At 61.3% G+C, this 24,040-nt stretch overlaps 5 protein-coding genes across 5 annotated transcripts; 3 read left to right on the top strand and 2 right to left on the bottom strand.

Moving 5' to 3' along the window:
• Positions 1 to 2,291: 2,291 nt before the first annotated feature.
• Positions 2,292 to 5,489, top strand: BXZ73DRAFT_80878 (uncharacterized protein; the record flags this gene model as incomplete). Its single annotated transcript, XM_048023370.1, has 6 exons — positions 2,292 to 3,195; positions 3,495 to 3,608; positions 3,814 to 3,955; positions 4,088 to 4,146; positions 4,334 to 4,512; positions 5,109 to 5,489. The coding sequence occupies 6 exons, from the start codon at positions 2,292 to 2,294 to the stop codon at positions 5,487 to 5,489; spliced, it is 1,779 nt and encodes a 592-aa protein (XP_047873533.1).
• Positions 5,490 to 6,162: 673 nt separating this feature from the next.
• Positions 6,163 to 7,112, top strand: BXZ73DRAFT_80877 (thioredoxin-like protein; the record flags this gene model as incomplete). Its single annotated transcript, XM_048023369.1, has 4 exons — positions 6,163 to 6,204; positions 6,274 to 6,402; positions 6,459 to 7,001; positions 7,056 to 7,112. The coding sequence occupies 4 exons, from the start codon at positions 6,163 to 6,165 to the stop codon at positions 7,110 to 7,112; spliced, it is 771 nt and encodes a 256-aa protein (XP_047873532.1).
• Positions 7,113 to 7,334: 222 nt separating this feature from the next.
• BXZ73DRAFT_105593 (uncharacterized protein) lies at positions 7,335 to 7,677 on the bottom strand (the record flags this gene model as incomplete). The annotated part of the gene is made up of 2 exons (XM_048016320.1): positions 7,335 to 7,365; positions 7,415 to 7,677. 2 exons carry the CDS (start codon positions 7,675 to 7,677, stop codon positions 7,335 to 7,337), a joined length of 294 nt encoding a protein of 97 aa, XP_047873531.1.
• A 5,557-nt stretch (positions 7,678 to 13,234) lies between these two features.
• BXZ73DRAFT_92391 (uncharacterized protein) lies at positions 13,235 to 14,918 on the bottom strand (the record flags this gene model as incomplete). The annotated part of the gene is made up of 2 exons (XM_048026348.1): positions 13,235 to 14,740; positions 14,802 to 14,918. The coding sequence occupies 2 exons, from the start codon at positions 14,916 to 14,918 to the stop codon at positions 13,235 to 13,237; spliced, it is 1,623 nt and encodes a 540-aa protein (XP_047873530.1).
• A 4,482-nt stretch (positions 14,919 to 19,400) lies between these two features.
• BXZ73DRAFT_105591 (uncharacterized protein) lies at positions 19,401 to 20,700 on the top strand (the record flags this gene model as incomplete). Its single annotated transcript, XM_048016319.1, has 3 exons — positions 19,401 to 19,701; positions 19,763 to 19,966; positions 20,027 to 20,700. The coding sequence occupies 3 exons, from the start codon at positions 19,401 to 19,403 to the stop codon at positions 20,698 to 20,700; spliced, it is 1,179 nt and encodes a 392-aa protein (XP_047873529.1).
• Between the last annotated feature and the right edge of the window lie 3,340 nt (positions 20,701 to 24,040).

The raw sequence follows: 24,040 nt of genomic DNA, 5'->3' as shown, positions 1-24,040 counted from the left end.
TTTGACAGCGAGTAGCTATCCACGGCACGGATGAAGTTCCAGACCTCGACGAAATAGTAATCTGAAGGGAAGTTCTTCTGTTGTTTAGGATCCTCTGCCGTCTAGGCCATGCAGAAAGCTTAGTATTGCAATGGCAGTGACAATGAGTGATGAGAAGGCTTACCCCTTCTGAGACCGAGTCTAGGTGCATCCGCTTAGGGATGGGAGATGAGGATGGGGAAGAGATGGGAGAAGATGCATGAGGGCGCTTCAAGCCAGATCGAGGACGAGGAGGTGGAGGAAGAACGGCAAATGTTGGAAGTTGCTTGCAGCGCCAAGGGTTCACTAAGAGGCCTACTATGCAAACCTGGCCTTCGGGGTAGTCTTTATGATCAAGACCGGCGTACAAGCCAACAGATTCCCAACAAGAGTTTGCCCTGTTGAAGATAAAGCAGGTAGCGGTATGCTGTAACTCGGGTGGCAGGTGATCAGAAAAGCCTAAGTCGCCGAGAAGTCCGGGTACATGCTCAGCGAGAATAAAGCTGGGATGTGGCAACCTATGAGTTCGGATACTGGGGAGTGCGTTCTCCTAGTGTTGTATCAAGCAAGTTAAGATAGATAGCACACAATGAAACATGAAACAGGAGCTCACTTTTCCAAATATATGAAATTTGATTGTATAACGCTTAGCCTCAGCAGCTGTCAGAGAGACTTGTCTGGCGCGCACTTGCTCTTCGGCCGCAGCTTGAGCTTGATCGTGATATAGAAGGGATTGGGAGAGAGATGCTTGTGTCCACGGCAAGGAAACAGGATTTGAGTGCAAAGATAGGGGCTCAGCTGATGGGGATGTGTTGGGAACGGTGGGAGTCTGAGAAGGAAGAGGGAAGGAAGCAGACTGAGTAGAATTGGAAGCTGATGGTAGGGGTGCCAGAGGAGCTGATAATGAAGAAGACGTAGTGGTGGTGACACGTGATGTATCGGCTGTGGACTCGGTGGGGTTGCCTCCAGCCGTCAGCTTCTTCCGATGCTCTTGGATGTGGTATCTAAGACTGCAGCCGTCTGGAGGGACCCATGAGGCTTTGTTGACGCAACACTCTGTGCAGAGGCCTCGGGTGCAGTGTTTGCCTGCGCCTCTCTTGCACCGCACACCAGTTTCGGCTTCAATCTTGCACGGGATCCTGTCTGATGCTGCCATATGACAAGGCTAGTGAGGTGCTACTACTGCTAGGGCTGCATTTGTTAGTGCCGATACACAATCACAACCACCCACTACCACACACCTTGCTCTGTGCTCCCAACCTGGACGGTGTCCGTTCAACCCTCCGCAGTCAGCGGACGGTGTGGGGGCAAGATTGGGCGGGGGTACCAACTGGACGACTAGAGACGAGAGAGAGAAGGTAAGAGGGGCAGAACTCCACACTGGTCCCCTCTCTGCTCTTAAAGGCTCTGGAGTACTTTTGAAAGTCACCCGCTTGTAGTGACTGATTAAAGGTTTGACTTTTAGCAGTGTCGGCTATATGCTCAAACAGGGACAGTGGTGGGGCAGCCCAGGACTACACATAATACACTGACAAAGGCACACTCGTTTGCACCAGTCTTGACGACCTCACACGCCACGCAATCCCCTTGCACCACCCTAGATGCTGGTGCCTGTGGCCCCATGCACCGGTGCATGGTGCAACCTCCAACAGCGAGCTCACCGTTCCCCCAGTCATGCTCACCGTTGCCTACTGCACTTTCTTGTATGTTCCTGCATGATTAACCCACAGAATGTAATAAAAATATATTTATTATTACACTACTCCGTGGTGGCAACAGCGGAGCAGGTGGAAGCGGAGGACGAGAACAAGATGGGTGGCAAGGTGGCATACCACAGCGGGCAGAGCACACCGCGCTTGCTCGATGGAGGGCAACACATGCGAGATTGAAGGAGGACGACGCGGAGGGGGCAAGGCAGGGAAGCCAGTGCAGTGGAACGCGGTGCCACACGCGCGAGTCGAACGAGCATGCAAAACCCGGGTAGGACATGCTCGCGCGATCAAGCGGGACATGCACGAGAGCAGAGGGGGGCGACGCGGAGGGCCGCAATGAGGTAGAGTAGGGTGACGGCGCGGGCGGATGTGGGCGACGCTGACGTGGGGGAGGCAGAGGAGGACGACATGGAGGGCTTGCTGTAGGAGGCGGAGGGCCGGGATGAGACGGAGGAGGAAGCGGAGGGCAGAGGACGAGGGGGACGTGGAGCGCCGAGATGAGGCGGAGAAGGTGGTGGGCGAGGTGGGCGGAGGGCAGTGTGGGCGGAGGGCCGGGACGCCATGGAGGTGGGTGACGCGGAGGGCCGGGAGGAGGTGGAGGGCAATGAGAAGGGTCGGGAGGAGGCAGAGGCGGCGGAGGGAACAGGCGGAGGTGGGCGACGCGAGCAGGCGAGGACGCGGAGGAGGGCACGCGACACGGCAATGGGCGCGCGACACGGAGAAGGGAGACACGGGCGGAGGCGTCGTGGGCCGGGGAGGGTGAAGCGGAGAACTGGGACGATATGGACAAGAGGGAGGGCCGTGCGGACGCAGAGGTGGGTGACGCGGAGCAGGGCGGTACGGAGGAGGACGACGCGGGTAGAGGAGGAGGAGGGCGACGCGGAGGGTCGCAATGCGGCGGAGAGATGGGCGACACGGGCAACGCAGATGCGGGCAACGCGGGGGCAGGAGGGTGACGCGGAGGGCTCTCGGGAGGAGGTGAAGGGCCGGGACGAGGGCCAGAATGAGGCAGAGGAGGTGGGCGAGGTGGGGGGCCACGACGGGGGCGGAGATGTGGAGGGCCGGGAGGAGGCAGAGGAGGTGGTGGTGGGCGACATGGAGGGTTGCAATGTGGCGGCGGAGGTGGGCGACACAGGCGGAAGTGGGCGATGCAGCAGCGGAGGACGTGGAGGAGGTGGTGGGCGACGTGGACTAGGAGGTCGAGGGCGGTGGCAGGCCGCACGGGTGAAGCAAGGGGAGAGGAGGTGGGTGTTGGGAGTGCAAGAGAGCGGAGTAGAGGACTCACCAAAACAAGGGCCGCGGTACATCATTGCGGCCCCAGATTCTGATCTCCATCCTGAGGAGGTCCAGACGGCCATCCTCGTGTGGTGTCGGTGTTGTGATCGTGGCCGGCAGTGGTTTGCGAGGACTCAGGAGGCACGTGAGGTTTCAGAGCGGCCAGCCAGGGTTGCTTTACACAACTCCAGTGCGTACTATGACGCTCAAATTACTGCCACCCGCATGGTACTATAAGCATTCAAGTATAACCATTACTCATCAAAAGATAAGACTCACCAAAGACCGAGGGCGGGGACGCGTTGAGAGGGAAGCCAAGCAACTGCGAGCAGGAGGCTGAGGAGTGCACGTGGAGGATGAGGAGAGGGCGAGGATGAGTGAGAGCAGAGCAAAAGAGGGCAGGGTATATAACATCGAGGGGAGAGCAAGGGGGAGAGGCAGGGAAAGGCGTACTTCGTCGTCTCTGGCTCCGGCTCCAAGCGTCTCCAGCGGCTCCGAGCGCCTCCAACGGCTCCGGCTTCAGCAACGACTGCGGCTCCGGCTCCGGGCGCTTCAAGCGGCTCCGGCTCCAGGCGCTTTTCCGGCAGCTCCCCGGCAAATCATGTGATGGCTCCGGCTCCGGCTCCAGAGCCGGCTCCAGAGGAAAAAGAACGTTCCCAACTGCATGCAGCCATATGCATTCAAATTTGATGAGAATTGTGTGATTTACGGAGAAACCGGCGAAACCGGCTATGGTACTGACCAAGGAGACTGAAAGTCGGTTGACACGATGACTGTTGTCAAGCATGTCTGCCAAAGTCAACTGCAGGTGGGAGCAAGCCTGGATTCCGGGCCGCGCGGGCCCATCGCCACTCGCGACAGCGTTTGAATCTCGACCATCATCTTCCCGCATCCCATCTGTCCTTCTTACGCTCTCAACGATATACGACCGTCTACATGCCGAGCATCAAGTATGTCTACCGGCACACACTCCAGACCTCTGGGCCCCATGCTGGCCTTGTCTACCCCCTTCAGGTTTGGTTTCCCGTGCTCTTGGCCGTTGACCGTGTAGCTTGTCTAGGGAAACGAAATGGACTATACAGACATGATGAGCTCCTAGTCGGTCAGACAGGCGAACAATTTGTAGATGTCAGTGGTACTGGTGAGCGACGGTTCGCCCCCAATTTTTGCGCACACCATGAGCCATTTCGCATTCTCATACCCAGAGATGCTTGTGTACTGTTCTCGTGCTTACCTGCACATGCTCCGGCTCATCTCCCATCTTTTCCATCCTCGCCGCACCTATCTTTTTGGTACGATGGATCCTCGGTCGCAACACCCATCTCCAGGATCTCCACATATCCTATACACATCCCATGATGAACGCCCCACGTTCGGCGAGGTCCCTGGGTGGGTGTTGGTCTGGGAGGGGTCTGAAGCTTCAAGGGTGACGCTTCAGCAAGGAGGTATGAAGTATTTGTTAGTGGATACGTGGTCAGGGAGTACCACAGGCATTTTGAAGTTTCATGTGAGTCTCTCCACGTTGTCTGCTGCGCATTCACTCTTGGGTGCCCAGTGCCCCTTGGGTTCCTGATCACCGGTCTCGTTCCGTTCTCGCATCTTTCGTGCTCCCGTTTGACCTCCATTATTGAATAGCACCGGCATTGTCGATTACCCAAGTTCCAAATAACTCGTTACTTTGTTAACCAACTTGAGACGTGTACTAGAGCTAGATGGACGTAACGATGATGGGATAACGCGAACCGAAGGCATGCATCCAAGACTGGACAACGAAGCGTACGTAGGGCAGAGCCCGACATGCGAGGTTTCGCGGATCGTACCCGCTGCTCAAAGGTATGTCCAGTCATTTGTTCGTCATGTAGGCTAACGAAGCAGACGTAGCAGAATATACAGAATGTACGTCCACGTGGATGCGGAGGTACTGTGCCCCGCTGTCGAGTGAAAAGGACTGTAGCACGTCTTCGGTACGGTTTTTCAGATCCCATGAGATTCGATGTCTTGCTCATGTTACCACTCTCAGGACGCCTGACTCCGATCAAGCGTCTCATCCTCGACAAACCCGACGACAAGCCCGCGGCCCCGATCTAGAAGTAGATCGCACAGGAAGCGTCGGTGCTCCGCTGGCTCGAGCTCATAGGCGTTCGCGTCGTAGGGACGACGGCGATGGAACGTCCAGAGATCCCACGCGTCTACCAGAGCACTTCACAGGCTACGGAGGTGCAGTGTGAGTGGACGCGCAGCGAGGTCGTAAGGCATCTCCTGGGCGCGTTTTCGCATCTGCACCTCATCGTGCTCGCGCACAGCTGTCCTATCGTTGCAGCCGAGGAAGAGGTTCAAGGACTAGCGACTGAGGAAGTCGACGACCTCACGATGGACAATGGCCTCTTGCAGGAGATCAAAGCGAAAAGGTGGTGGTGGAGTCACTCGAGTGGGGGACATGAACTCCCTGGCGGAGATCTGGGGCATCCATTGGGAGCAGGCTAGGACCTGGTTGCGGAGCGAGGGATCCAACGCGGAGACGACTGTGAATGGTCAGTATTCCACCATTATAAAGTTGCGTCTGCAAGCTCAATCCAGGCCAGGATCCCCCTAGATCTTCTTCGATTCATCAATGCACGCCTTGTGAGCGATAGTAGCTGCAATAAACACGCGGTGGACCTCACGACTGCGCTTGGAGATGAGAGGTTGAAGACTGGGGGCGAGGCGACGTGGACGAGCAGGTACATATAAGTGGGAGCGGGAGCAACTGTCCAGCGAGCGTAGGTTGAGGCAAGTGGGATGCCGCGCGCCGCGCGCACAATAAATTGCCTCCGCACCTGAACATTGTAGGGCGGCACGGCAGCGAGTAAGAAGATGGGAGAGGGATGGTTACTGTCGGAGTGGCGTCCAGGCGGTGCAGGGTAAGTAGAATGTCCGACGAGATGTCGCGACGGGAGATGATCGAGGTACGCCCGCCAGCGGGCCGAGACCGCGCGCGGCGTGGTGCGCGCGACGGGCTGTGCGTGGATCACGCGACACACTTGGCACAGGCGTGTTTGAAGCAGCGTGCCCCTTCACGACTCACGAGTCCATGTACCATATAAAAGGACTACATCGATGGGCACACGCCTTTGACCACACTCAGCCCTGCTCTGCTCGTCAATCGCGCCTTCCAACGATGTCACCGTCTTCACCCCGAATCATCTTCTATAACGCTGAGGTGAGCACTCAGGAATATGCGTCACTTCATTCTATGCCCTCTGTCCGCTGAATAGAAGGCCCCGATCAGGTATCTCGCTTCGGTCACAGGGTCTGGCTCGCGCTCGAGCAAATCAACGCGAACTACACGGTCCACCCCGTCGATTTGTTCGTCCCCCGGCCAGAGTGGTACACGCGCAACCTCAGCCCTACCGGCCTCGTACGTTTCGCGGCACTTCACGCCAGATGATTGCGCTCAACCAGCTCCTCCCCCAGGTCCCGGCGATCGCCTTCGACGTCCCCGAAGGCTGCTCGCCCGCAGACCTCCCCGCTAGCACGATTCGCATGAACGAGTCCCTGCCCATCCTCGAGTTCCTCGCCGACGCGCTCCCGGCCGCGAACCTCTTCCCCGCGGACATCGTCGCGCGCGCGCGCGTCCGCGCGTTCATCTCGCGCTTCGAGGCCGGCTTCGCCAAGGCTTTCGAAGCCGTGCTGTTCAGGGGAGAGCACCCGCAAGCGCTCCTCGACGCTCTCGCGCAGTACCAGGACGAGCTCGTCGGGGTGCAGCGCCGCTTCGCGGACGAGCCGACGGGCAGCGAGGGCGGGTTCGTGTTCGGGGAGTGGTCGATGGCGGAAATCGCAGCGGTCCCGTTCCTCGTGCGCGCCCTGATGTGCCTCGAGCACGACATCGGGAAGTATCCCGCCGGAGAGGGCAGGAAGGTGTGGGAGGAATATGCTAGCAGCGAGAAGTTTGCGCGGATGAGGAAGTATATGGTGGACGTGTCTGCTCGTCCCGCGCTCAAGGTGACGTGGAAAGTTGTGAGTGTACTGTATTTCTCGGGGTGTGCGCTGCTGAAGACGTATTGCTTTCAGGAGGAGCAGTTACCCATATGGTCACAGTTCCCGATTTTCAAGCGTGACAGCGCATGAGCGTGGAGGCGTATCGATCAATGAATGCGGGGACGCTTTGTATGAGTACCTCTTGATCGCGGTAAAGCATCCACATGTTCAAAATACACAAGCGGTTTCAATTGCGCGCATACATGTCAGAGTCCAGTCACCGCAACGACCGTCCATGTCTCCATGTTCTTTCTCTACCACCCACTCGCCTCAACAACATATATCGGAGTTTCTGAGAGTAGACTATGGATTCTACGGATGCCGCTGCATGAACTGCGTCTGACTTTTCGGCTGTCAGGGACGCTTCGGTACGGAACCTCCGAGACACTCACCTGGTGCGTGATTGACTTAAATTAAGGCGGGAAGTCGCAGTCGGAGGTCTTGCTGCCGTGGTTCTCGCACACGCCCTGAACTCGCGGAGGTGCTCCGAGATGGAGCTGGCCTCGCAGTCGTTTCCGCCTTGGAACGAGCCGTCGAGCTGGTTGCAGCACTTGTGGGTGTGCTGAACGTTGTTGTGGCCCTTCTTGCCGAGGCACTTGCACGCCTCGGCGGGGGGGGACGGCGACGGCGAGAAGAAGAGAGTGAGGAGCTTCATGGCGAAGAATGGAATGGAAGATGCGATGGAAAGCAGACCGAGTGCCAGTTGTGGATCAGTGAGGGTCGACAGGTTTCTTGGTGGTCTTTTATGCTCTCTGGGGAGAAGCAGTGCTCTGTACCTATGGTCCCCCCCGTCGACCGGAGGCTTAGCCATGCTTGAACCAATGTAAAACGCACTTGCGTAAGCGCTCCCGAGTGGAACCGGGGCGTCACAGTGTGGCGGCGTGCGACTCGAAAGCCATTTGTTGGCACGGAGGTTCGTAGGTGATCACGTTTATGGGATCATGTGCTTTGATGCACCCATAAATGACGCGCCGTGCCCAGGTCGGGTGCGAGTACGCCGGGCCGTCTGTGTCCAGTGACAAGCAGTGTGCAGGCGCTGAGGGAGATGGGGCCAGCGAGAATGATGCAGGAGCGGCGGTGATGGATCGTCGACAGAGAAGGAAACGACGGCCCAATGGTGGGGATCCGGAGGGAGGGGAGATATTGTCGAGGGCGAAGGCTCTGACGCGAGCATGAGTTTTGACGGGACATTCAATCTAGTACTTTCGCAAGATGGAACCGGAACTTGGCAGCTCCGGACGATCTAGCCCGATGCTTGAAGAGTGTCGAGAAAAGCTGAAGATAAGGACGAGACTTACCTGCATTTTACTTATGTCCGTAGCCATGACCAAGCCGCGATGCGGAAAAGGTCGAAACGAAACTATCACGGCGTTCGAGATTCGAACCGACGCCACAATATTCTGTCACGTGAGATATTCTGGCGCTAATTCGCAACGGCCCTCACGGCGTCACGGGTTCGATTCCTGCTCCTCCTCACAATCCCCCAGCGTTGAACGTTGAACGTTGAACGCTCTGCCCGACCAGCGCTCCGATTGCAACGCTCTGTATCCTCCGATCAAACTGCCCCAGTTATGATCGTACGTGAAGTCTCGCGGACATGGTCTCGGTCTATATGCTCACTAGACGTACGGATATGTTCGTGTCTCTTGGATGTGGGTAGGCCAATCACTCTCCGTACTTGAGTCGAACCTCACATGCACACCGGTATTGCAGAAGTCTACCGGCACCTTTATCGATTGTTCGCTCAGTGCAGTGACCCTTCGTGTGTGTAGATTCGAAGGGTGGGAAGTGCTATCACAGGTGAGGTATTTAATCACCTTTGCATGTGCTCTGACACACGCCTAAAGCGCAGGGACATGTGATGTATGCTGGATGCCTCGGCAAGAGACCGCATTACACACCGGGATGGACGAGCCAAATCGTTGTCAGCGTAGTTCTCGATGAAAACGCCACCGTATTCCGTCCTTCATGGTCGTATCGCTCTTATGCGTGGTACTGCCTCAAGGACGAATAGGCATGCACACAGACGGATGATGTCCGTCTTGGCGCCATGACCGCCAGCTGCCACGACGGACATCTTCTCGCACACATGACACGAATGACGATCGCCCACAGAGCACGTCTCTAGCCGAGATCTGCTCCGTCGGTGCATCTTCCGGTCCCCCGAACGCACACAGCCGATGTTCATGTGCCCTTCGTCTTCTCCCTACGCGCGGTTGCGAGGGCATGTTGTAGTGCTTCGCGGCACACCCTCAAATGCCTTCCCCAAGCCTCGATGCGCCGTCGGACCGAAGTGTGCGCGCATCTCCGTCACGCTGTCGTTGTTGCGGTACCGCCTCGCGCACTCGTTGAGCACCCCGTCCCTGTCCAGTCGCACCCTCTTTGACACCCGCGCCCGCCCGCCGCCTCGCGCGGTGCCTCTTGATCGGCGCGCGCGCCAGGCGGAGGGCGGAGCCTTCCGCGCGAGCCGTCTTCGAATCCGACCTTCTGTAGAGGCCACGCTGCACGCACTCGCGTCGACAACAAGCCTGAGAACGGTCATGACGTTCTTCGACCGATCGCTCGCCCGCGAACGTTCAGTGCAGAAGGCGGGGTCAGCTGGCCTTGTAGGGAGCGCCTTCCGGGAACGTGGAGTGGAACCCCATTGTTGGTTCCTGTTAGCGTGTGGTTACAGACGGGACCCTGTCAAAGAGGGAACTAGGACGTCTTTAGCGGGCAATAAGCGTTTATCGTGGCACGGCGAGGGTCTGGAAGAGCTGTTGTCGGATATATCGGACTATTGCACTTCCGGGACACTTCCCACCGGAGCAGGGCCTCGACTACACGTACACATTTTGCGTTCTGGTGTTCCAGATGGTGTCGGAAAGGGCACACGCACAACGGTGATGTAGGTTCAAGGGCGTTGGATATGAAGGACAATGCCTTCTATGCTGGTATTCACGCACCCGACTCCCGAGAGCGCGCCAACCATGATGTTCGCAGACGCAAGTTATCTCCGGACGAGGCTGTACTTCGTGCAGCATAGGCAACGCGATCTTCCGCTGCGCATCCTACATGTGCGCGACGGCCTGGACAGTGGAGCCCGCTTGAGCCCCGCGGGCGCCGTCGGAGGTCTAGAGTCCAGCTGAATACACACACCCCTGCTCCCGAATTACGAGAACACTCCGCACATCCAGGCCTTGCACCACAGGCCCACGGCTTCCGCTCGCCAACGCACGATGCGCTCGGGGGAGTCGGTGCGGACAGATATTCTGCCGCTGGGTCGCCGCCGGCGTTCATGCTTCTCTCCGTGCCCCGCGTCCCCGCGTCCCGCTCTGCCGACGGGCCTCCGGGGACCTACGACCGCACTCTCGTAAAACACGACCTCGCTGTGACACTGGGTCGCGGGCGCGGGCGTGCCCCCCTCCACGTGTCCTGCTCTGTTGCGCTCGCTAAGTCGGGCATGCGTGCAGCGCGCCGGAAGTTCCCCGCGGGTGGGCGAGCGGGCGAGCGGGCCTCCCCTGCGGCGCCCGCGCTCCCAACGGGGGATTGCGACCCCACTTTCACGACACGGGGTCGGGTGCGTCGCGTCGTGTCGCGTCGCTTGCTGCGCAGGGCCTCGCCCTGGTCCCTTTGACTCTACTGGTCTTAGAGGAAGTCTCCGTGTCCGCGAGGCAGGATCACCTACGCCCTGGCCTCGACGCAGTGGCCCTACTTCGGCATGGAAGGAAATCGTTCGGAGCGAGTCAACGATCCCATTCCACTCTCGTGCGCGCCCCCGCTCGACGACATTATAACGCACCATGAGGCCTTGAGGACTGACACGGTCGCCGGCGTCACCCAGGGCGCGGGCCTCGTTCCCGCGTCGGCACCGTTCGCGTAGCATCCCCCGCGTGCCGCTGCGTAGGGACCCGCCTCCTTGACTCTTCTACGCGGAAATACGGTATACCGAACAGCTATGTCCGGGAAAGGCGAGCCACCGCACCTCGGGGTAACGTGCGTCGCACTTCCATCAGCCTGCCCCGGCCCCCGCGCGTTTTCCAGAACATTGCGGGCGGGGCACGCGTGTTGCGCGCGCCAGGAGGACGACTCAGAGAGCCCCGTACTTAGGTCTCAACGTCTTAGAGGCAATGCTGGCGGTGCGCGAATAATTATACACAGATAGTGGTGCGCGGGAGGGCCTGAATGTGTCTGACACTAAGCGAGCTCCGGAATCCGGGGATTATGATACCTCGACACTCATCCCCGCATTTCAAGCACGCCCTTCAAACTAGCGGCATCAGCGTTGTCTTGCGTCCGTGATCAAGAGCCTAAACACGCAATCAATCCACAGTAGTCACCTTGGTGCCGCTTGGAGCACCTACTACCATCCAACACCACCGCCGCCAAGTTTACCTGCGCCGACTCTGTGTCCATGTCCGCGATGCAGATCCACACGCGACACTTCGTCGGAAAGAAAGAAAGAAAGACCCGGTGTGGAAAAGATAAGATAAGACAAACAAGTGTCAAATACGCGCCCGTCGCGTTGAATTTGGAGTTCGTGCTCGAAGTTCAATTCGCTCAAGAGCCAGAACCCACTGTCTTCTCCTCCTCCCCCTCCTTCGCCCTCCCTTTCACATTCCTCTCCATGGAATTCATTTGGGCCTCAACGCTGACGCGTTGACGTCTCCACGCTCACTTTGTCTTTGCTCAAACGCCGACCTGCGGGATGCGCGTCCGCAGGACCTACGCTCCCTACGCCTCGTCTAGTGCAGCTTGAATCTTGCCCAGTGGTGGAGAGATGATCAGCGCATCATCCCAACCTCGCGTGGGCCCATTACTGCCTCGGCGGCGCCTTGGAGTGTGTCACACGTGCGACGGCTACCATTAAGGATAGCTCATCGCGCTGCCGCACCGGATTATGGACGCCATGCTGGCCCTATGCGGTCTCTGCCTCCTGGGGCGTCTTTCAGCGCCGAGACCGTTCAAGAACAATGAAAGGTGGGAAGATCTTGGGCAAGAGTTGCAGCGCGTAGAGGACGGGGGGGGGACGGGGGAAGCGTCGAAAAACGTAGCGAAGGCAGAGGTGATTCGAGAGCAACAGTCAGACTGGGCCGACGGCGAGGTGCGGATGGTGGAGGTGTGCACGGGTGACGGGGAAAGGGCTCGGGGCGTGGTCGCGAGCGACTGTTCGACGCGGGCACGAGTCTTGTAGGTATCTCCTGGCTTGGGCGCGCGCAGCACCAACTGACGGCCACAACGCAGAGTGTTATCCGGAAAGTGTCGATACATGCTCGCAATCCGGGCCGCGTCGACGCAGCTCACTCCACCTCCCCGGGCTATCCACTTCAGTCCTCGCAGCTCGATGGAAAGCGATCCTCGATTGTCGCCGGGCGATAGCCTCGTCCCATCCAGCACGCATATCTCCCGATGCCCGATGCTCGACGAGCGACGAGCAACGCGTATCTCGCGGTGTATCTCCATGGCGTGCGGATGCGGGGTGGGGGTGGAGCTGCGAGCGGGAGATGAAGGGCCGCGCGGCTTCGCTGAGTTGTCGCGTGCTGGCCGCGGTTCAGTGTATCTCGCGATGTATCTCGCAGAGATTGGGACATCGATGCGCGGCGTCGCTGCTTTGGGCGTGCCGCGGGCGGCGCGGATAATCTTCGCGTCGGCGGCGGGACGAAGTGCGGGGTGCTCGTTGAGGAAGGCGCGGATCGCCACGCGCGTGCGCGGAGTCCGTCGACTATGCGTGACGTTCAGCTGGCGAAGGACGCCGACGACCCGGTGAAGGAGTTGGAAGAAGGAGAGGGTGCTGGTGAGCGTGCAATGCCCGCGCCGGCGACTTGTGAGCGGCCACAGTGATCGTCGTGGAGAACGTCGGGCTGGCAACCAAAGTCAGCAACTCGCACGCATCGTAGGAAGATCGCAAGACGTACCTGGGGTGGCAACACCTTCCAAACACGCTCGACCGCCGCGGGACCTTGCTTTCCCCGCTGATTTGCACGATCTCTGCATGGAAGGCTAACGCGCGTGGGGTGGGCACGGGACAATCGTAGAACCGGGATCGAGTCCATATTGCACCTAGCCCAGGGAAACTAGTAGTATAACACATACAGCCCAAAGGACGACAGCAGAAAGGCGATTCCAATGATACAGCAGTAATAGAGGTACACTTACAGGGATGATTACGAAGCATGTGCAACATTCCCTCCCTGGTATCCAGCCCAGCATCGCGCCATCCTTCCCCGCCCCCTTCAATGATCCAGATCGACGTCCTTGACAATGTCGACTTTGACGAGCTCTTCGAGAGAGACGACGAGGTTGTCGTCGTGGATGAAGGGAGAGTTGAAGACGAGTCGCTGGAGCGGGGCCCCGGCGGCGGCGCGCTCCCTGATCACGCCGTAGAGGTGGAAGTAGTCGACCTCGTCGATGAAAGTGAACTTGCGCAGGTTCGGCCAGCTGAGGCCGTACGTCGTCCGCTCCGCGAGATCTTCGCGGAAAAGCTGGAGGAACTTCGCGGTGGCCGAGTTGATGACCGTGAGATGGGTGACGGTGGGCAGAGCGCGGGTGAAGCGGCGCGTGGGGGTGCACATGCTGGCGTTGAGGAGGGACAGCGAGTGAAGCCGTGGGTATCGAGGGCCGAGGATGTTTCCGGTGATCGTGGTTTCCCCAGGGACGGGGAGGGAGGCGACGAACTCGCGGAACTCGGTCTCGTCCAGGTTGGCGAGTGTGAGCTCCACGAGGTTCGGCGTTTCTAAGATGGAGGACATTCGACAGACGTTGTCCCCAGAGACTTCGAGGTATCGAAGGGTGGGTATTGACAAGGGTGGGTACTGGCGGCCTGAATGGAGGTGGATATAGGTGCCGCGGAGGACGAGCGCAGTGATGGACGGTGACGCGGCGAGCAGCTTTGCGAACTGCTCGTACTGCAGGCGGGTTTGAAGCCACAACCATCGAAGGTCGAGCATGGTCAAGTTGACTAGCGGACGGGAATTCCATGGGGTGCAGAGGGAATCGTACCGGACGGAGGTCAGCGCCTCCGCGCCGCCTTGCAGGATCTCCGGCAGGAGCACCTCCTGGTTGCCCGACGAACCACTCAGAGAAAGCTGTAAGTGCCGCAATGAGGGAGCTCGCGCCTCCCGGAGCCGATGGCCGATAGCATAGATCGTTGCGGGATCCGTGGTGTTTAAGGCGAACCGTCGCCACCGCAATATGTGCACCATGAGCTGGCTCACGAGCCCGTCGACGATCGTGGCGGTGAGGAGGTTGGTGGACCGGCAGTCGATGGTGATGTCGATGGGCTGGTCTGCAGAGCGGACGAGACACAGGGGGACCCACCCGTACGGCCGCGGGTGTTTCACCACGATGTTCGTCCATAGATCCGGTGTGGTCGTTGCGATCTCGCGCCAATGTCGACAGATGGCTGCTGCAACGAGGATGAAGGGCCGCTGTGTGGAGGCACCGAGGATAGGGTCTTCCTGGGGCATACGACTCCCGAGCTTGAAGATGTGGACGAGGACCTCTGAGGGAAGACGAAGGACAGGATGGAGGAAGGTCGAGAGGGCTTCAATCCGGGCTCGGATGCACGACAAGGACGCCTCGTTCATGTGAACCTGGGTCATGAGCGCATTCACCGAAGGATTGAAGCGGGCTTGGACGGCATTTTCAGAGTTCTTGGGCTCGAGGAAGACTCTCCAGCTCTCTGATCCACCGTGAAAGGTGTCCCATCCGCACGACTCCTGGAGCCGCTTGAGCTCAGACTGGTGCGCAGGGAACGGACGGGGCTGAGCAGAGAAAGAGCTGGCTGTATGCACACACTACCTGATAGGACGGGTCTGTGGTGATCTGCTTGATGAGGCGGAGACGGCGGCCCTGGTGCTCGGTGGCCTGGCGGTTGAGCTCGGCGATGAAGTCGCGGATAGTGAGGAGGCCTGACATCAGTCGGGGTCCGTGGGGTCGTGAGGGACGCGGGGGGACGTCCGGGGCGTGGGCGACGGGAGGAGTGAGCAGGAGGGGCGGCGCGGCCAGAGCAGCCGCAGGCCCGGCCTCAGGCCTCAGGCCTGGACCGTGTCTTGGTCACTGGGTTCGGCCGCGTCCCGGCCGTTTGCGGCGGCGAGCGCGGCTCTTCCCCCCAGGCGCTTGCTCGCCATGCCTTCCCCTGCCTCCGCCCAACACTGTCTGCATCCTCGAAAATGTCTGTCGACCCCTCTGCTCGCCGGGTGTCTGTCGGGGTCAGCGCGTGCGGAAATGAGCAACACGCGGCGGCGACGAACGTGAGAGGTGCGTGAAGCGCCGCATGTCTCCGCGATGAGTCTGATTGTACGATGGACAGGATGGGCAGCGACCGCGCCCGTAATGCTGCATGCTGGCTGTCTTGAACGATCGCGAGGCCGCTGTGGCCCGGTTAGCAGAATGCCGGCAAGCACTGTCGAGGCTGCTCGATGTGTCGCTGCCGAGAACGTGTTCGCGAGCGTGCAGGCATGGATCGCGTAAGTGCTCCCCTTCCGCACACGTTTTTTCTGGCTCTAGCGACATCTTTGAAGGCGGCACCGAGAGAGAGCGTATCGACGAAGGGCTGTACTCCACGGAAACATACTCGCTGCACTGGATTACATCGCGTCTCAGCGAGTGAGTGATGGAGATGGCGGTTTCATCTGTGCCGTCATACTCTCATGGTGTCTTGGTGTCTTAGGATTCGTGACGTCTTTTTGGAGTATGACCGGTGACCAGCGAAGATCACCCTCGCAGGGACTGCAGCCTTCATACGCTTTCCATTGTGTTCTACGTGGAATATTCAGATTTCCACCGCGCGGAAGCACCGCATGCGAGTAGGCCATAGTTGTAACGGTGGTATTTTGAGTACTTACGAGCCATATCTTCAGAAGAATCGAGCGTTGTCAGCCCATGAGAACGTGTGACACAGCGTGCTCGGCTGACGCAACAGCAGCCAGCTAGTCCTGAGCAACAATGTTCATCCCTAACGTTCATGGGTGCGTGTTCTATCTTGTATCAACAGCCATCTGCTCAGTTCTGTGACATTCTCGCGCTCAGATTCTGAGGCTATGTGACGCACATGCGGCGTTTGGCTGTCATCGATTCCTCACAGACCCACAACCGTATTCCGTCGCCTTCGGCCGCCGCGAGGTCTGCGTCCTCCTATCGACACCATACATTTGTTTCGCTATCGGAAAGCAGATATCGGTACGATCTTTCTAGATTTTCGTGGTATCTGCGCCATGCTCATACACGTTCTTTGGTCAGAACATTACAAGATCGATAAATCCAAGCCCAGATACGATCCCTTCTCGGTGCCTAGAACATTTGCGAAGCTGTACGCGTCGAGCAGAGGGATGACTGCTCCATCGCTGCGTGACGCTTGGATTGTGGTTAATAGGGTCCCCTGTATGTACATGACATTCATATCGTATCCGGATTGAAGTCTAACGACTGTCTTAGCAAAGCCAGTGCATACCGCAGCGAGCAGGCCAGTTCGCCTCGTGTGCACATCCAGCCAGCGTCCATGTGAACTGGATGCGGGCGAGACTCATCGGCCATAATCAAGCTATGGCGGATATTTTCAACTCTCCGGCGTTCGGGTATACCCATGCTTCTCGATGACAGCACGAGGAAGCCGCCAGCGTACCTGCAGCTGCCATCGCGGGGCGCTTTTGAGCACCCTCAGCCCTGCCGCGAGCTCTCGGTGAACAAACGGCGAGCGCGACGAAGACCTCGGCTGTCCGAGCACATCGTTCTCCTTCAGCGCCCCAGGCTCTCTTATACGAACGCGGAGGGCCGCGTTGTATCAAGATACGAGGAAATGAAAACCACGTTCTCCGCCGGCGTCCACTCGATAAGTGTGGCCACCAATCGCGTGCGTGCAAAACCTCCGGCGTCACGCCTCCTGATCACTAACCTATACGCTTCAGACTGCTGGATCTGACAAAGAGACAGAGAACTGCGAAGTCCGCGGGAGCGGTCGGCGCCTTGCATCACCCTGCCGTCACCCCGTGAAGTACTTCCGCGGGCTTCTCGTTTCCACGCTGTGGCCCGCGGCTGTGGGAGGTCTGTCCCACCGATGGACACTTCAGACGATCGTCCACCCCAAGCTCGGCGAAACTGCAACGTGTCGATGAAGTTTGCTTCTCTCGAACGCAATCCGACAGGAGATGACAAACCGATTGTGGCGGCCATGGCCACTCCCAGGGCCGCGCACCTGAGTACGTCCGCCGCGCTATCATATGTTTCCCTGCTCAGGCAAAGTCTCCGCAACAGCTGGGAACTGTTAGTGCCCGTTCTCCATCGGAGTTCTTGACGTCTGTCGCTGCCGTCATCATTCACTTCCGCACCGCTCGCGGAGTCCAGTGCTGCAGCGTGTGCGCCCTAGTGCGATCTCGTCTGTCCTCGTCCAGCGATGCACGTACAAGGTTCCCAACTTGCCTCGAGGCGCCCCCAGGACGCGTCAGAAGCCCGCCCGCACAAGGTACGCCCGCGCCCGCGCCCGCCCTGTGTACCCCCTTGTCCGTAGAAGTGAGCTCATGGGCGCACGACTTTTGTCTCCCATAGCCGATGAGGTCATTACCGCATACGGGCCTCCCGCCGCCAGCGCGCGCAATCACCGCGCGCAGCCCGCCAGCCGCTGCAAGGCGGGCCCGGAGGCCTAGCCCCCGCTGCTACGTGTACCGCCTATCTATCCTCAGAACCTATCCGGTTCTCGCAACACGGCCTGCACTTCCCCCAACGCGCGCCCGCTCGAAGTTCCCAGTCGTGCGAATGCCCGTCCATCGCCGTGCTTCCGCTCCGTCTCCGTCTCCGTCTCCGCCTGCATGAGAGCGGGCGTTATCGCAGGCACCGGAGGACGCAAGGCACGGCCGAACGCACAAATCCTCATGGGAACAATGCCAGCAGACAGGGACGGGCGAGATGTCGCCAGGGCGCCGCGCCCGCGCGGGGAGGGCAAACTGCTGCTGCGCGCTTTGGGGGGAGGGGGGGGGCAAGCGGTCGGGGGGATCGGACATCTCGCGTACTCGCGCGTCCCAAGGCTCAATTGCCCAGAATCCAAAATTGCGCGCGCTGGCCCCCGACGCGAGCACCGAATCTGCATCTCGCTCGCCTTGCCGATTCGAGGGCACTTCCGTCCCGCGCTGTGGGCCGCGGTCCAGGCCGTCGCGGGTTATGGCATGGGCAATGGGGCATGGGCACGCTGCGCTCGAGACACCGTTTCCACTGCCCGCTGTGGGCGGGGATCGAGACCCCGGCGTCCCGCGTCCCCGAACGCGTGCGAGGTGCAGCGGGCGGTGGATCGTTGCCTCTGCGACGTGCTCCCGCGTCCGACGCCGTCGAATCGCCTGGGCTCCCCAGGCGGGCGGCTGCGTCCCCGTTTGCGTTCGGGCTCACGCAAGCTCGCTGTCGATTTTCGGGACGGCAGCGCAGATCGCCCCGTTCTGCGCGAGCCCTGGGACGCTTCTCGCCCGCACCGGCTTGCTGCGCGGTTATCGCAGTCCGTTCCCCAGCACGTCCGGGCGGCGCTTGGGCCCCGAGGCCTGAAGCGCGGGGCCTATGTCTGTGGGTACCTCCGTGCACGAGTCGCAGAAGCGCGAGGTCCGGGGGGTGAGGCGTGCGCGCACTCGGTGCTCAGGGCGGGGGCGGGGGCGAGGGCGGGGGACACCCTCTCGCGGGCAGAGACAGGGCGGGGGTGCGTGCTCGGCGCTCAGCGCTCTGGCCGGGGGGCGTCGGGGGGCGGGTCGGCAAGCACGCAAGAGGCAGGGCGGGCGCGGGGCAGGGGGCGTGCCTGCCAGAACGGGGCGGGCACGCTCCGGGCACGAGGCGGGCCGCGCGCTCTGTGAGCGTGCGGGGGTGCGGGCGGGCCGCGAATCAGACTTGTGCGGATTACCTCAACGGCCTGCTTGGACCACGGCGGATTATCGAATAATGAATAATCGGGATGCAGCGTAGACGGGCGGGGCGGGAGAGGTGCGTCGTCGAACACTCGCCGGCAAGATCGCTGCGACGTGGCTCGCGCAGTGGCTCGCACCGAAGCAGAAGCCCGATCCGAGGCGCGCCGCCGTGGCCGGGGACTCGGCGGGCGTCCGGTCTGATCATCGCTCGCGGATGGGGCGCAGTCCAGATCCCGTCGCTAGAACGCCTCTTCGCCCGGGCCACACAATCGCCTTTCCCGCCCACCCGTCCCCGGCCGAGTATAAAGCCCCCCGCGTGCTCGTCCTCTCCTCCCGCTGTCTCCAGCAACCGCTGCAGCTTCTCGCTCCGTTCGCAGTCCCCCATCGCGACCGCCCGTCTTCCCTGTCTATACTTGCCCGGCCCCCGTCGCCCCCATCACTGCCACGATCCAAGTCCTTAAAGTCCCCACTCCCACCACCAGTCCAGGTTCACCTCCAAACACACAGGCACGTGCATCGTTCGAAAATGCCTTCCTACCTCCGCAATCTCTTCGGTGGCTCGTCCTCCAAGTCTTCCCGCTCCAACTCGACTCCCGCACCCATTTACATCCCCACCTCTGGCCCGAGCTCTCCCGCCCCGCCCCAGATGCAGCGCACGCACAGTCACCAGGCGAGCGCCCCTTCCCCGCTTCGTTACACCACCGCCGACGACACCCGCACTCGCTACGGGTACGGCCGCGCCCCGGCCTCTCACCACGGCCACGGCAGCAGCCAGGCGTACGTCGAGTCCCGCCCTCGTCGCGCTAGCTTCAAAACCCCAGACACCCGTAAGTAGCAATCCGCCCTTCACTTCACTCCGTCTACGGTGCTAAAACGTGACGTGCCCAGCTCGCTCCGCGCTCTACACGCCTTCGGTCGGCTACACGACCCCTGGGAGCTCGCGGACGAACTCGGCCTCCTCTCTCTACCCCGCCGGCAGCCTCCCGCGCACACCGTCTTCTGAGCACGGCCACGGCTACAGCTCTCGCCCCCCGCTCAGCCACTCCAACCACACATGGCACCCTTCGGGCACCGTAGGGAGCTCCTCGTCTTGTAAGCCGCTCTCTCTCCGCTTCGCCCAGGTAGCGTCGGCTCACTCGCCGTCCTTCACAGACGGCTCCCGCGGCCGCGCCCGCACCTCCTCGCAGTCCTCGCTCATGCAGCAGACGCGGAGCACGACTCTGCACATGCACCCGCTCCTTGCGCACACCAAGCTGCACCGCGCCCCGATCCTCTACGACGTCTCCTTCACCCCCGGCGCGCGCACCGTCCTCGACCACGCCACGCGCTCCGCGATCCCCTCGCACACGCTCCAGCAGCCCGCGACGGACCCGCCGCTGCCCGCCGGCGCCCGCCTCGTCCTCCACTCGCACAAGTTCCCGTGGGCGGTGATCGTCACCTCCGCCGCGTCCCGCAACCACTCGCACTCGCCCGAGCCGCGCTCCCGCTCCCGCCCGCGCTTCACGATCGGCCACCCGCGCGACGCGAGCCGCGACCGCGAGGGCGCCGCGAACAGCATCTCGAACCTCGACGTGCTCTGCGCGGTGCACGCGACCCTGCTCGAGCCCGTCACGCCCGAGGAGTGGGAGGCGCTCGGCGCGGGGAGCAAGGCGCAGCAGAAGGTCACCGCCGCGTACCAGCGCCGGTGCACGCGCCAGGGCGGCGGCTGGGCGAACGGCGTGCTCCGCATCGACTGGCTCGGGGAGAAGACGTCGCTGATCGGCGTCGAGGTCGACAAGGCCGCGGGCCACGGCGGCGCCGGGAAGCTCGTCTTCGGCCGCCCGTGAGCGCGCGGCGCGTTCCCCTTCTCCCCTCTGCATCTCTTCTCTTGGCTTCTGACTCGCCGCGCGACGGACGCGCAGGCGGGCGGAAGGTGTGATAATACCTGGACTTCTGGATTCCTGGGCATATGGTACGTGTATTGGGTGCAGCCTCGGGGGCTGCACGGCGCAACCCCGAGTCTCGCCTCGGATCCCCCTCCCCTTCGCCCGCGCCGGTCTGCGACTGGCCAGTGCGTCCCTTCACTCCCCCTTTTCCCCGGCTCTCGTTGTGTAAACAGCTTACGACCGCACGACGCGCTTGTTGCGCACGCCCTCTTGATGATCGTTCACGACCGCATCTGTACTTTACCCCCACCTCATGCCGCATACCACCGTTCCGCGCCCGACGTGGACGTTGTACCATACCACGCCCCCTCGCGGCGCGCGCTTTCTGCCCTGTTTATAGTTTTACTTACCCCCCCACGCATGCACTTCCGCCTCGTAGCACCCCATATGTCTCGTCCTGGCGTAATACAGCCAGCTGTCTTATGCATCACATTTACAATATCCCGCCGTCCGCGCCCGCGCCAAACTGCAGCTCGTCCGCCCGTGTGCACCGCCAACGTCGTACGATCCAAGTACTTGGCCAGGTGGCAGGTACGGTACACTCCGCTTCGAGTCTCGAAGCCGGGCATGTGGAGCCCGAGGACGACTCGACGACGGATCGAGATTCGAGAGCAATGGGCAGCGCTGCCCTCGTCCTCGTCCCCCGCGCCCCCATCGCACGATGCGCATCTCGAACGATCAGGCCTGCTCGGTCTCACAACTCCTCTCCGCAAGCCTCGAGACTCGAGAGCACGCGTGCGGTACGTGGCTGGCCAGGCCCGGGCGGAGCGGCGGTGCGTAAGATCCCGGGGCGCGCGGCGGCGGGTGATCCACGTTTCTGGGGGAGGCCGATGCGATTCGGGGGTCCGACGCCCGACCGCGGCCAGCTAACTTAGAGTAACGTACTTAGGACTGTTCCGGGGCACGTTGCGGTGTGCGTTGGGGAGACTGATGCGGACTAGTCGGGCCTTGGATCTCGGTCCGTGGACCAGAGAAAGGCGTGTGCGTCCCGTCGACGTCACAGCCGGTATGCAGTATGTCCTCGCGCGCTGGCCCGAGCGCAGGGTCGCGCAGCGTGGCTTCGTCGACAGGGCGGGTGTCGTGGTGAAGTCATCGCGCGGTGGAACGCAAGGTCCGGACGAGAGCAGGATAACTGGGCCCGCGCAGAGTGAGACCGAGGCGGACACATCAATTCATTCGTGCCAGCCTCGCGTGCCAGCGTCGTGGCCCTCCCTCGACGTCGAGGCATTCCAGAAGGCCGCGGCAGCCTGATGGGAAATGCCTCGCACGCGAGTCGCGAGCCTCGAGCCTCGAGCCCTGGGGTGCGGTGGGTCGCCTTTCTCGGACATAGCAGCGCGGTATTTCCGCGCTGCGCCGCGCGCCGCGACGCTACGCGAGCCTGCGTCCCGGAGCCGACGCCCGCGCCCTGGTCGTCGGCGAGCGCGTCGAGTGCTTTCTAATCTCGTCGAACAGGGCGGAGACTGGAGGGCGCTGCTCCGCCGGGGTCTCTGTCGCTCGCACCGCCGTTCCGTCTGGGATCAAACCAACAGGGCACCGATGTGGGGGAGCAAGTCATCGTTCTGCCTCGCGGACGCGGAGGCTTCCTCTAGAGTCAGAGCGACCAGGGCGGGGGTTCTGCGCGGCCGTGACAAGCGACGCGACGCGACGCACCCGACCCCGTGTCGCGAAAGTGGGGTCGCAATCCCCCGTCGGGAGCACGGGCGTCGCCGGGGAGACCCGCCCGCTCGCCCGCTCGCCCACCCGCGGGGAACTTCCGGCGCGCCGCACGCATGCCCGACTTAGCGAGCGCGACAGAACACGACACGTGGAGGGGGGCACGCTCGTGCCCGCGATCCATTGTCACCGCGAGGTCGTGCTTTACGAGAGTGCGGTCGCTGGTCCCGGGAGGCTCGTCGGCAGAGCGGGACGCGGGGACGCGGGGCATGGCGAGAAGCAGCGACCCAGCGGGAGAACGTCCGTCCGCACCGAGTCCGCCGAGCGCATTGCGCATTCGCGAGCGGACGCCGTGGGCCTGTGGTGCAAGGCCTGGATGTGCGGGGCGTTCTCGTAATTCGGGAGTAGGGCAGTGTGTGTTCAGCTGGACTCTAGACCTCCGCCGGCACCCGCAGAACTCAAGCGGGCTCCACTGTCCAGGCCACCACGCACCTGCAGGACGCGCAGCGGAAGATCGCGCTGCCTATGCTACACGAAGTACAGCCTCGTCCGGAGATAACTTGCGTCTGCGAACATCATGGTTGGCGCGCTCTCGGGAGTCGGGTGTGTGAATACCAGCAGAGAAGGCGTTGTACTTCATAGCCAACGCCCTTGAACCTACAGCACCGTTGTGCGTGTGCCCTTTCCGAGTCCAGCCGGAACACCAGAACACAAAATAAGTTCGCGCAGTCGAGACCCTGCTTCGGCGGCAAGTGTCCCGAAAGTCCAATAATCCGACAACAGCTTTTCCAGACCCCCCGCCGTGCCGTGATAAACGCCTGTTTCCCGCTAAAGACGACTCAACGCCCTCTTTGACAAAGTTCCGTCTGTAACCACATGCTAACAGGAACCAACAATGGGGTTCCACTCCACGTTCCCGGAAGACGCCCCCTGCAAGGCCAGCTGACCCCGCCTTCTGCACTGAACTTTCGCGGGCGAGCGATCGGTCGAAGAGCGCCACGACCGTTCTCAGGCTTGTCGTCGACGCGAGTGCGTGCGGCGTGGCCTCTCCAGAGGGTCGGGACATGAACTGCGCGGAAGGCGAGTCCGCCCGCCGTCTCGTGCATGCGCCGATTAAGAGGCACCGCACGAGGCGGCGGGCGGGCGCGGGTGTCAAAGAGGGCGCGACTGCACAGGGACGAGGTGCTTGGCGATCGCGCGAGGCGGTACGGCAACGGCGAGAGCGTGACGGCCATCGCCGCACACTTCGGTCCGACGGCGCAGCGAGGCTTTGGGAAGGCGTTTGAGGGTCGCGCGGCGGGAGAAGACGAAGGGCACATGAACGTCGGATGTGTGTGTTCGGGGGACCGGGAGATGCACCGACGGAGCAGATCTCGGCTAGAGACGTGCTCTGTGGGCGATCGTCATCCGTGTCATGTGTGCGAGAAGATGTCCGTCGTGGCAGCTGGCGGTTATGACTGCCAAGACGGACGTGATCCGTCTCTACGCATGCCATATTCGTCACTTGAGGCAGTATTGCGCATGCAAGATGCGATACGGCCATGACAGACGGGATTCAGTTTGGCTCGTCCCAGGGGCCCGCCCTTGC

The sequence above is a fragment of the Epithele typhae genome (genome assembly GCF_022376455.1).
Source record: "Epithele typhae strain CBS 203.58 chromosome Unknown BXZ73scaffold_68, whole genome shotgun sequence".
NCBI classification, from domain to species: Eukaryota; Fungi; Basidiomycota; class Agaricomycetes; order Polyporales; family Epitheliaceae; genus Epithele; species Epithele typhae.
This window is presented reverse-complemented; position numbering and strand designations above follow the sequence as displayed.